Source organism: Salmo trutta, chromosome 3 (assembly GCF_901001165.1).
Source record: "Salmo trutta chromosome 3, fSalTru1.1, whole genome shotgun sequence".
In the NCBI taxonomy this organism is placed as follows: Eukaryota; Metazoa; Chordata; class Actinopteri; order Salmoniformes; family Salmonidae; genus Salmo; species Salmo trutta.
In genome coordinates, this window is record NC_042959.1 from 43,178,292 (window position 1) to 43,191,124 (window position 12,833).

At 40.6% G+C, this 12,833-nt stretch overlaps 1 protein-coding gene across 3 annotated transcripts in view; it reads left to right on the plus strand.

Moving 5' to 3' along the window:
• The window catches only part of LOC115175598 (fasciculation and elongation protein zeta-2), a 31,333-nt gene that overhangs the window by 6,812 nt on the left and 11,688 nt on the right, over positions 1 to 12,833 (plus strand). The window contains exons 2-8 of one of the 3 annotated variants that reach the window (XM_029734957.1): positions 6,690 to 6,806; positions 8,074 to 9,022; positions 10,014 to 10,122; positions 10,332 to 10,448; positions 10,802 to 10,937; positions 11,039 to 11,310; positions 11,664 to 11,744. In XM_029734957.1, coding sequence (XP_029590817.1) covers positions 8,715 to 9,022; positions 10,014 to 10,122; positions 10,332 to 10,448; positions 10,802 to 10,937; positions 11,039 to 11,310; positions 11,664 to 11,744 — 1,023 coding nt within the window. In that variant the 5' untranslated portion in view covers positions 6,690 to 6,806; positions 8,074 to 8,714. The remainder of the gene's footprint in view (positions 1 to 6,689; positions 6,807 to 8,073; positions 9,023 to 10,013; positions 10,123 to 10,331; positions 10,449 to 10,801; positions 10,938 to 11,038; positions 11,311 to 11,663; positions 11,745 to 12,833) is intronic. The other 2 variants (XM_029734967.1, XM_029734976.1) reach the window with 2 other exon arrangements.

A 12,833-nucleotide genomic window follows, 5' to 3' on the forward strand; every position in this document is an offset into this window, starting at 1 on the left:
GAGTTTATTTCTTCACCTCATGTTGAGGTTCAAAGTTCCAACCATTTCAGACGTGTAGCGATTGCTCCACACTTTTCTGGTCTAATGTGAATTTCATTACCAAGACTTGTTAAGCGCTCTGGCCAAAGGGACGGCTCTTTCCGTCTGACACGCTCTTCTGACCTCACTCAGGGTGTGGCTACTTAATGTGCAAAGGGTATGATTAGAACTTATCTCTTATGACTCCTAAAATCAAATCCCTATCTTAACAAAAATACTTTCATCATTGTTCATATCCTATGCACAACGTATTGGATGGAAACTTGACAGATAAAGGGGGTTTCCTTTTGAAGTTACAGAGAATTTGGTCCATACAGTTTTTTATGACATCACACAATGAAAAACTATATGACATTCGTTTTCTACATTTCCCCACTGACCATTCCCAACATTCTTTATGTTAGAATTATTGTTCCATTATCCACTTTTTGGACGTTAGAGTTTTGGGTGGGCAAAGGAGACAAAGGGACATTGTCTCTGGAGGGACATTCCTTTAGCCAATACTGGAGGGTAGAGAGAGAGTCCTCTCCTGCTTAATTTACGACCGGGTGTTGAGGTATCATCAAAACACCCACACCAGTTCCATCCTCCCCTCTGCGAGTGGGAGAAGGTCTGGTTATTGTCAGCCATTTCCAAGCTGATCTGACCCATTGTGATCCTCACAAGACAGTCATGACAACACAACAGAACAGTAACGCACAGTAAAATATCTTTAACAGAATCGACAAAAAGTCATAGCAAAGGCATGTTTGCTCTTCTGTCCCTTCATATTGAAGTGGGAATGTAATGAATTAGTCATCAATCTGAAACATTTTAAGAAAGAGGATATCAACATTAGACAGAAGTTGGATAATGACAATTTTTAACCCATTTTAAATGGTAAAGTTTTGCTTAATCCTAATACATGTTGTGATATTCATACAACCTTTTAGAAACACACACTCCATAATCCTGAGGACATTGTCCCTGACAGAGGTTCTCCCAATTGAGGACAGCTTGGCAGTCTTAAAAAAAGAAAGCTACATGTAGAAATGTAAGTATGTGTAAAGAGGCAATAACATATTATCTTGTTCAAAAGTTGTCTGGCATATCATTTCTGGAACAAACATTGTTAGAAATGGGTGTTATTGGCAAATCTCTTCCTCTTCTTTGCAACTGCACACGTATGTGAGTTTGAGTGAGCGACAGGGAGAATGAGCAAGAGAGAAAAGGAAGAAACTTTACATGACTCAAGGGCACAAGGGTTTTGCACCTGGGAAAAAAAGGCGAGATAAAAATCGGTTTTTATTTGATTTTTATTTGCTTTACAAAGTTATTCTATTAGAAGTGGTACTATATCATTTGGATCTACCTACACTACACTCTTACCGTAATTTCCGGACTATAAGCCGCAACTTTTTTCCCACGCTTTGAACGTCGCGGCTTAAACAATGACGCGGCTAATATATGGATTTTTCCCGCTTTCAATTTTTTTTCTCCAAAAAAACACATTCTGTGACGTGCTCAGTTTTTTGGCGGCATGAAGCTTTCATTAGATCAATGAAATTGCCGAATGGGTTAAGGTCAAACATCTTTTTTGTTTACTGTTTAGATTAAATCGAGCGCTCTCAAACTTCCCATCATTCTGATTACGGTAGTCATTTTGTCACCCTGATTCCTGGGGGTACAACAAAGTATTTGCAGCCACTCGACATCAGTGTAAATCGTGCATTTAAGGTGGCGCTCCGTGTTCAGCGGGAGGCTTGGATGACAAGTGGGGAGAAATCCTTCACTAAAACGGGCCGCATGCGAAGAGCAACTTATGGTCAAGTCTGCCAGTGGGTCCTGACAGCGTGGAGCATTGTCAAAAAATCCACTATCATCAACGGGTTTCGAAAGGCTGGACTGCTGCGTGTTGAAGAGGGCTCAGCGGGGGATTTGCCTCCGGATGAAAGTGACGAGAGCGACAATGAAAATGATCCAATATCGGATGAAGCAATTCTGAGGCTATTCAACTCCGACACCGAAGGAGATGACTTCAGTGGTTTCAGTGCACAGGAGAAGGAAGATGGTGACCAATTACTTTCTTGTTAGGCTACTGTTTACTGCAAATTTTTTATTTTTGTTACAAGCCGTGCTCCTTGAAGCCTATTTATTTTTGTTACAAGCCGTGTTTCGTTAAAGCCTGTGGAAAGTTCATTTGTTTCAATGTACCGGTAGAAACCTGCGGCTTATAGACATGTGCGGCTTATTTATGTTCAAAATAATACTTTTTTTAAAATTCAGTGGGTGCGGCTTATATTCAGGTGCGCTTAATTGTCCGGAAATTACGGTAGTGTTCCAAAAGGGTTCTTTGGCTGTCCCCAAAGGTGCACCCTTTGAAGAACCCTTTTTAGTTCCAGGTAGAACCCTTTAGGGTTCCATGTAGACTCCTCTGCGGAAAGGGTTCTACATGGAACCAAAAAGGGGTTTTCAAAGGGTTATCCTATGGGGACAGCCAATGAACTCTTTTAGGTTCAAGATACCACCTTTCAAAAAAAAAGATTGCAAATCAACTCAGCCAAATCTCAGAGTTCTATTTAACCAGGTCAGCAACTTGGTTGCTTTGCAACAACACAGCTGCTGTTATTAACATTATTAGCTAGCTAGCTTGCTTGTCAAAAGTCCAGCAGCTAACCTCTGTAGCTAGCTAACACCAGTCAGCTAGCTAGCTAACGAAAAAGCAAAGAAAGGGAGTTAGCTATATTTGTTAATGGAAGGTTTGTTACACAAATAACTTCAGCCATTAGCTAGCTAGCTAGAACCAAACAACAACTGCTGACCTTGACACAGAAGCTAGCTAACGTTAGTTTACATCCAAATGCCAGTCCTACATTTTTGTAACACTACTAGTAGCTAGTTACTCCATAGTCCAAGTTACAGTAAGAGCTAGCTAACTTAGCCACATTTCACTGTCAGACAGGACACTACTCAAACTGCTGAGAAAACAAATTGCTTGCTAATGACATTAACAGCGCCTCTGGCTCTGTTGCGCACTGACTGCAGTGTGCAAATGCGTGTTTGGTAGCATCAAAAAACTCACCAGTTTAACATCCATAATGTCCGTCTTAGCTCTTATTGCAGGACTTTGACTGTGGGAAATCACCTTTCCAATCAGTCTATTGTGTGTATTGACCATTCATACTGCTCTCTGCAGCCTAATCTATGAATTGTGCACCCGTGAAATGGGGTATCCGCCTACTTAGTGACACTCACAGAACACAACTGTGTAGAGTTTACCACAAATATTAACGTCTTAGCTCTTATTGTGCTGAAAAACACCAATTAGTATAACAAAGAGAAACAAAATAATCATAGCAGAGTGTGTCCACAACATAAACACATGAAGAGTAAGAAATATGTACTCACATTTCTGAAGGACGCACACTGGCCTTGGCAAAAGCAAAGAATGCTAACTAAAGGAAATCACAGGAGATGACTGGAACTTGTAACTTTTCTCTAGTTACTTCCTTCTCCTCAGAGCTGGAGATCGCTCAGCATGCTCTGCTCCACTTTTCTACAAGTAAGGTGACATAGTGGGAGGGACATTTTTGGAGAAAGTGGATCCCTGCCGTTTGGCTTTAGTCTCAGGCTGGGTAGAAAATGATTTGGGTACTGTTAAATCTGTAAAGGTAGCTCGAAGTGGACTTAGAATGTTTTTCTGTCCAGAGGGAGCGGATGTCTTGCTTCATGTGACTAGGGACAAGACCTGTGACTTGCTTTGCTTTTCTGAGCAGGAAGCCTTTGAAAGGAGTGATTACTGGGGTGGCGTTGAGGTGGAGCAACTGAAATGGAAAATTCTCTGTGTCTGTGACGCCCTCTGATTGGTACGACGCAGACCCGGTGGTGAAACTGAGAAGACATTGTCTGTCCTTTTGAGTTTTGAAGCAGAATCTTTACCTGATAAAGTCATGTTAGAATATGTCAGTTATCCAGTCAGTCCAAATAACTTGTGCCGAACCCACTAAGGTGCCAAGCTTATGGTCATGTTGCAGCAGTGTGTAGGAGGGAGATTAGGAAATGTGAGAAGTGTGCAGGATGGCATGGGACGAACGAATTTGTAGTATCGGTAGAAAAAACTGTGTCAATTGTGGGGGTGCCCATGTTGCTGGGGATCAGTGTGAGAGAGAGAAAGGTTGAGGTTGCCAGGGTCAGAGTAGAACAGAAGGTGTCGTATATGGAGGCAGTGAAGAGAGTTGAGGATGATTGGTCAAGGGTGAGTAGTAGGCCTAGGTCAATACAGTGTGATACATTGTGATACAAGCAAGTGTGATACAAGCAAGTCTCTTCTTATTATTGGTGTCCTTTAGTAGTGGTTTCTTTGCAGCAATTCGGCCACGAAGGCCTGAGTCACACAGTCTCCTCTGAACAGTTGATGTTGAGATGTGTCTGTTTCTTGAACTCTGAAGCATTTATTTGGGCTGCAATCTGAGGTGCAGTTAATTGCCAATTTCTGAAGCTGGTAACTCTAATGAACTTATCCTCTGCAGCAGAGGTAACCCTGGATCATCCTTTCCTGTGGCGGTCCTCATGAGAGCCAGTCATAGCGCTTGATGGTTTTAGCGACTGCACTTGAAAAACTTTAAAAGTTCTTGACATTTTCCAGATTGACTGACCTTCATGCCTTAAAGTAATGATGGACTTTCATTTCTCTTTGCTTATTTGAGCTGTCCTTGCCATAATATGGACTTGGTCTTTTACAAAATAGGGCTATCTTCTGTATACTAACCCTACCTTGTCACAACACAACTGATTGGCTCAAACGCATTAAGAAAGAAATTCCATAAATGAACTTAACAAGGCCCACCTGTTAATTGAAATGCATTCCCGGTGACTACCTCATGAAGCTGGTTGACTGGTACTGTGCGTGTAGGGTTAGTTGGTGGTGCAGTATTTTCCTTTCCCCCTTTCTTTTTTTATTGTTTTATCACAAAATGTAAGTGATTGACCACACAACTACCGCACAGTAGGTGGCGGTATGCACAATCAAAATGTGCGAACGCCATGATAGCAAAGAAGAAGAAGCACACATAAGGCTTTGCATTTAGTACAAAAAGTGTATTCCTATGCTGTGTTTTTTTTGCATATTACTTTAGTGCCTTGTTGCATACATATGCATATTTTTTCTTTTCTTTTCACTCTGTTAAGTCAGTATTGTAGAGTCACTATAATGTTGTTTATCAGTTCTCAGTTTTCTCCCATCACAGCCATTGAACTCAACAATAAAATCACCGATGGTCTCATGGTGAAGCTGTTTCCTTCCTGTCCTGCAGCTGAGATCAGAAGGACGACTGCATCTTTGATGTGTCTGGGTGGTTTAATACATCATCCACAGCATAATTATTAACTTCACCATATATAAAGATATGTTCGATGTCTGATTTGTTATTCTTACCCATCAACAAATCACTGCCGTTCTTTATGAGGTGTTCGAAAAGCTCCTTTGTCTTTGTAGTTGAATCTTTGCTTGAAATTCAATACTTGACTGAGGGAACTTACAGATGTTGTATGTTTGGGTAGGCGTCTCTCACATGGGTAGGCAGACTTCCATAAAAATGGAGCTCTATAGGAGAAAGCCCTGCCTCCAGCTGTTTGCTTAGAAATTCTAGGAACAATTAGGAGGCCCGCGTCTTGTGACCGTAGCGTACGTGTAGGTATGTACAGCAGGACCAAATCGGAAAGATAGGTAGGAGCAAGCCCATGTAATGCTTTGTAGGTTCGCAGTAAAACCTTCAAATCAGCCCTTGCCTTAACAGGAAGCCAGTGTAGGGTGGCTAGCACTGGAGTAATATGATCAAATTTTTTGGTTCTAGTCAGGATTCTAGCAGCCGTATTTAGCACTAACTGAAGTTTATTTAGTGCTTTATCCGGGTAGCCGGAAAGTAGAGCATTGCAGTAGTCCAACCTAGAAGTAACAAAGGCATGGATGAATTTTTCTGCGTCATTTTTGGACAGAAAGTTTCAGATTTTTGCAATGTTACGTAGATGGAAAAAAAGCTATCCTTGAAACAGTCTTGATATGTTCTTCAAAAGAGTACAAATATTAGACTGTGATTGCACTGTTTGATGAAATGTTTTATTAGTAAAGTGAACAGTGAAATTTCCTGCCACCACACCCATTCTCCATTACTCTTTAGTGTATTTTGGAGGTCAGAGATTCCATTGGAGAGCAGTACGCAGCCTTGCTTGAGTTACAAAGTAAATGTACCTTGAGAATAGAAATGACACATGGCGGTGCCAAAGTTGCAGGTATTGGTACTGCTTTGTTTATTGCTGGCAACTAAAAGCATACTGGGATATAATGTCCAGCTAGAGGCCAATGAAGCTATGGCCTTTGCTCTGGGCTCATTCAACCAAAAATCTAATGAGGAGTATCTCTACAAAGTTTTTAACTTCAAGTACAAACTGCTTCAGGTGAGCTCGCCAGAGTTTCCCCTAAAATTGGGAGTGTATGCTAAGCACACTTTTTGGTTGTATGGTTATAGAAATTGTGTAAGGTTCTGCTGTTTATGTTTTCAATTGGTCATGCTGTAATGATAATGGTTGTCAGGGATAGCTGTAGCCTACTGTATGTTGTTGTCTAATGTATGATTGTTACTGAACCAATGAACTTTTTCTTGCCATTAATGCAGATTATGATTGGAAAGGAATTCATCTTGAATGCACGGATCGGACTAACCAATTGCAAAAAGGGAGAGGTGCAGAAAGATAGTCCCTCTGGCACTGATAAGGCAATGGTAAAAACTAAGGTAAAGTGTTTATCACTGCAAAGATTACTCAATTATAATAGCACCAGACCAACAACAGTAATAAACTATAGGACAACATAAATAACAATAACAACTTTACTTGACACCCAGCATCATAACACGTTATGACACGGTCATAACCATATCATAATATGTCATAACAGCTGACATAACCTGTCATAATATGGCCATAACACTGTCATGACACCTATATTTAAACCTGTTGTGACAATATTGGGTTGTTTTATGGATGGTTATGACACCTACATAAGAGTGTCAAAACCCACAAAACCTACCACGGTAGTTAGTTTATGGCTGCTTATGACACCTACATAAGAGTGTCAACTCACAAAACCTACCACACAAGACAAACCTTTCCATTTACATTTTACATTTGAGTAATTTAACAGACGCTGTTATCCAGAGGGACTTCCATTATACCATAGCCTACTTGTCAACATTATGTTTGTTATATAACATTTACTGAAATTACCATATTAAATTATTAATTGTAATTATGCCTAAATTGATGTCAGACATGCACCTACCCCAATACTCTTTTGCTGGGATGAATGCAGGAGCAGATTTCAGAAGCAGGACAAGACACCCTTTTTTTGACTGATGACTGACATAAGGGCATGTACGTGATAGGCCTATATGATTATGATGGTCATAATGCTTCTTGACAGTGTCATAAAGCATATTTTCTTAGTCCAAGTAAAGTGACATCAGATGGTCATAAAGCTTCTTGACAGTATCATAAAGTGCATTTTCTTAGTCCATGTGAAGTGGCACAGGATGGTCATAATGCTTCATGACAGTGTATTTTCTACAAGTTATTTAAAATATGATGAAAAAAAACATGACTGTAAAGAATTCCTTACAACAAGAACAACAAAGAACTTAAGAAACACATTTTCAAACAAAAGGAAACTTCTTGGCAGGGAAAAATACATTTGAATAAATGTGGGTTTTGACACTCTTATGTAGGTGTCATAACCAAACATAAAATAACACAATATATGTCACAACAGGTGTAAATATATGGGTCATGACAGTGTTATGACCATAATATGACAGGTTATGACAAGTTATGACATATGATGACAGGGTTATGACTGTCATAACATGCTATGAAGCTGGGTGCCAAGGAAAGTGTTACCTAACAATAGGCTAATTAGTATGAAAGAATTATGTTGTAATGCATGTGTTGTGCAGTTGAACATTCTGTCATTCTTTCTAAGGAAACCTATTTCTTCTGTTTCAGATGTTGGGGTGCTGCTTTGTAGTGTTGCTATACAAGAGCAAAATGGTGTTGGCTCAGAATGTTTGCAAACCAATGTAAAATTAGTCCCTGAAGCACCAAAATGTCTAGTCATTCTCTGGTGACTGGTCTGAATTTGACTGGAGCCTAGCTTATCTACTATTATTGTGTAAATGTCATTAAATTCCATAGTTTGTGTCTTGGGACCACAAATTATTTAATGTTCTAGATTATTGAAAATAAACTGCCATATAATTTGTTTGGCCTCCATCTCGGTCAATACATTTGGCTACGTTTTTGTGTCAAAGGGTCATTTTGTGAGAGGGAAGCCCGGGCTGAAAGGAACCCCTGGCTCCATTTTCCTTTGATCTTAGTGTTCAGTGATTGCAGATCTGTAAAACCCAGAAGGGTGTAAGCAATAAGGCGTATGCTCCCCGAATGTTGTTATATTACCATATTGCTTGCACCAATCCTGTTTTTATAGATCTGCAAACACCAAGAGGTTAGGACCTTGGAGGTGGCGAAAAATAGTTTTCGAACCGGTCCACGGAGCCACAGCTCCCACTGGAGGATGCTGTGTCCTGACATTCCATCGCCGCAGACATCATTCATCAGAGGCACATAGGGTGTTTCGCGCGGCAGCCATGGCGGTGTCCCTTGCGCATTTCGATGATGAGTGGCACGATTTTAAGGAATTTGAGCCGATTTCAGAGCAGGGGACTCGGATGGACCGAGTAAACTTGGTTGTCGAGCAGGTGACAGGCGTTCTGAAGGTCCTTCCAGAGCTCAACAATAGCTTTTCGGGCGAAATAGGCAGCTTAAAGTCCATGGAAGATCTGGTGAACAATTTCGACGAGAAATTGACAGTGTGTTTCCGAAATTTCAACACCAAAACTGAGAACATTGCCCCTGTAAACATTATCACCGAGGATACAACACTGAGGAACGACGAGTGAGTATGCGAAGTGACTCGTGGCCAAAGTTAGTTCGTCCCTTCCAACATGCTATCAAATTTCAATGTCTCGCTCTGCATTATTGCGTTCCACTCATACATGCAGTCACGTGTATTGATAGTTGATGCAAGCTGCCAACATTCAACATTGTATTAGATAGGCGTATATCATATATACACCTGTTCGAGAATATTGCTATAGGCTTACAGTATTGCTACATAAATTTCACTAGCAGTTTACGTTTATAAGTATGCTTTTCATGCATTATTGTTGCATTATCAGTTATGCTGATGACTTGTCAATAAGCAATGTTATCAGTGGTCATGTGACTTCTTCGTCAAACTAGATTTTAGAACTCACATAATGTCAGTTGAAAACATGTCAGTGCATGGTGTCCCAAATATGCCTAACAAAGACATCCTACTAAACTCTGGATTAGAATGTTGACCCAAATACCCTTCCCTGGAGTTCGAATAAATAGGACAATTCACATTTATCCCCTCCTAAAAGATGAAAGATTTGGATAATTTCTTGAGTAGAGATAGTTGATCCCACTGATCTGTTTGTGGTTAATAAATAGTTAGCCTAATACTATGCTGTTTATAAATGATACATGAGATATTAATGTCTCACCCTTCCCCTTTTCACTATTCATAATACTGTCTTAAAGCAGTGGCTGTAGCATTATCAACAGCCCAAACATATCGCACAGCTGGAGGATTAGTCCTCATTTTACTGCTTCCAATGTATGTTTTTGATTGAAAATGTACAGTATCATCTGGGTAAATCTTTTGTAAGATGTTTGTGGCCTTTGTGGCATCTGTCACTTGGTAACCAATATTTGGCTACATGCACAGTGCAGTGTCATTATCACAAATATAACCACTGTTGACCATTATTAGAAGTTAGTTATCACTTCTCTACATGAGCTTTGGACCTACAGACGGTGGTGTTCACGTTTATGTGTCTCTCATCTCATTTCCCCCACAGGATCTGGAATGCTCTTGCAGATAATTATGGTAATGTCATGGCAGTGGACTGGAAACAGTCTAGAGCGCGCTCCCTCCATCTCCCCAGTCTAAACCTCGAAAACAAACCAGTGAGTCAAGTTCTTGCTTCATAGAGGGCTCTCTCTTTGCCCCTTTCCTTCCACCCCCACTCTCTCTCTCTTTCTCCCTATATCCCTACCACTCCCCCTCTCCCTGCCCCTACCTTCCTGTTCAATCTGTTTATCGCTCCAATCTAAAAATCAGATTTCATTGTGCCAGGATTTAGTTTTGATTAAATCCCCTCCCCCTGACCCGTCAGAGGGTGGATGATGTAACACTGGAGCTGTCCGACGATGAGGAGCTGAGGGAACAGATGGACATGCACACCATCATCGTCTCCTGCCTCAATGACGAACCCCTCTTCACCGCAGAACAGGTAGGGCTACCCACCAATTTACCAACCTACCAACCCACAGCTCTGCCTAGAATAGACCAAGACTGACCTGCACTTTATCAAAGATAGAATACAGTGGAGCAGAGCTGGGTATGGGGCTTGTGCCTGTTGCTTGAATGTTCTTCACATAGACAGATGACAGGTGGACTGAGCCGGTGTTTGTGTGATAACCAGAGTTGGGGTCTATTCTATTGACATTTCCAGTCAATTCAGGAATAAAATGTCATTCCAAGGAATGGAATAGCACTACATGGAGAAATTCTATGTCCAATGCAACAGACAGGAATAGAAATGGAATTGATCCCAAATGTGTGGTGTTACCGTGTGTATTGTAGGTTATTGAGGAGATAGAGGAGATGATGCAGGACTCTCCTGACCTGGAGGCAGAGCAGAACCACCCCTCTCAGTCAGACCTTTCCACACTCTCTCTAGACATCCAGCGCTCCAGAACAAACCACAGCTATGAAGAGCGTGAGTGTATCTCTGTCAGTTAGGTGTGTGCGTGTGTAAATGGTGTGAGGGAGGTTGAAAGTGTGTTTGCATTCTTATGCTACATTTCTGTGTGTGTGCAGGAGAGAAAACTCTGTGTGTATCAGAGCTGAATGAGCGGCTAGAGGAGGTGGAGACGGCCATCAGACGTTACAGTGAGGAGCTGATTCAACACCTGGCCCTCAGGGACGAACTGGACTTTGAAAAAGAGGTGAAGAACAGCTTCATCTCTATCCTGATAGATGTGCAGAACAGACAAAAGGAACACAAGGAACTACTAAAGAAAAAGAAAAAACTCAAGAGTGGTGCCGGGGCCCTGCAGGGCCGACCAGAGAGAACACAAGCACTAGGATCAGTGAGTGACACCATGCATGCTGTGCGTGCACACACACACACAAACACACACACAATGCCTACTGATCCACTGTTTTATGGCATTGCTTACATTCAAAGTGGACAGTTTTAGTAACCTTTTAAAATGTATTCAAACCTTATACAACTTATTTCTTGCTTGTGCAGATGTCCCCCCTTATTACTATCTTGATACCTTATTACTTTGCTCTTTTTACAAACTAAGTTACTGGTTCCTTGTTTTGGGGATATTGACCTTTTAAACCTTGCATATGGTTCCTTCTCTCTTCACCTGCTTGTTTCCTGTTTGTGTGCCTCTTACTTCCCATTTCTCTGCATCACTTCCTTCCTCTCTAGCGCTTCAGCATGGAGGGGCTCTCCTCTGCCATTCAAAATGGCTTCCGGCAAACTTTTGGGAGTGGTGGCATTGAAAGACAGGTGCCTATATTTCTCTCTTTCTCTCTGTCTGTTGCCCTCTTCATTGGTGCTGTGTGTGTTTTTGTTGGTCAGCTAGATGGTAATTGTACATGAAGTACAATTGGTGGGACTTGCTTTAACTCTTTAAAAGTATTTTTGTGTTAGTGGTAGAAGTTTAAAACGTTTTACTTTACTATTTAAAGCAAAGCAGTTGCATATAGCCAAAGTTTATTGTAGTAAAATAATTACTTTGATAAACTACTATATCAACCATATTAATTTGGATTGTAGGGCAGTTAGATCACAAAAATGTCTCAACTACAGTTGCTGCATGTGAAAACTAAAAGAAGAAACATATAGAACAAAGTATTATTTTGTTAGAAGATGGGAATTAAAAGCAGGATCATGTGGACAACACTCTTAGGAAAGCAAAGAAACTCTGAATCAATCATGCTGCGGGTTTCAGATAAATAGATGCACGATTTACATTTGAAGTTTGATTTTAGGTGAATGATGATGTAATGATTAGAAAGTTGTAAGCTATTATTTTGGGAGAGAAATATCTAGTGGTGACAACTCTTTAAAAGTATTTGTGTGGTAGATGAAGAACTACGTGCCTTCAGAACGTATTCATACCCCTTGACTTTTTCCATATTTTGTTGTGTTACAGCCTGAATTTTAAATGGATTAAATTGAGATTTCGTGTCACTGGCCCACAATACTAGTTACTCCACAATATTAACCTAAATGACAGAGAATAAAGAAGGAAGCCTGTACAGAATACAAACATTCCAAAACATGCATCCTGTTTGCAATAAGGCACTATATTAAAACTGCAAAAAACTGCAATAAATGTGGCAAAGAAATTAACTTCAAGAAATTAACTTCATGTCCTCAAACACAACACATCATTTTTAAGCATGGGGGTGGCTACATCATGTAATGGGTATGCTTGTCATCAGCAAGGACTAGGGAGTGTTTTAGGATAAAAAGAAACGGAACAGAGCTAAGCACAGTCAAAATCCTACTAGAAAACCTGGTTCAGTCTGCTTTCCTACAGACACTGGGAGACAAATTCACCTTTCAGCAGGACAATAACCTAAAACACAA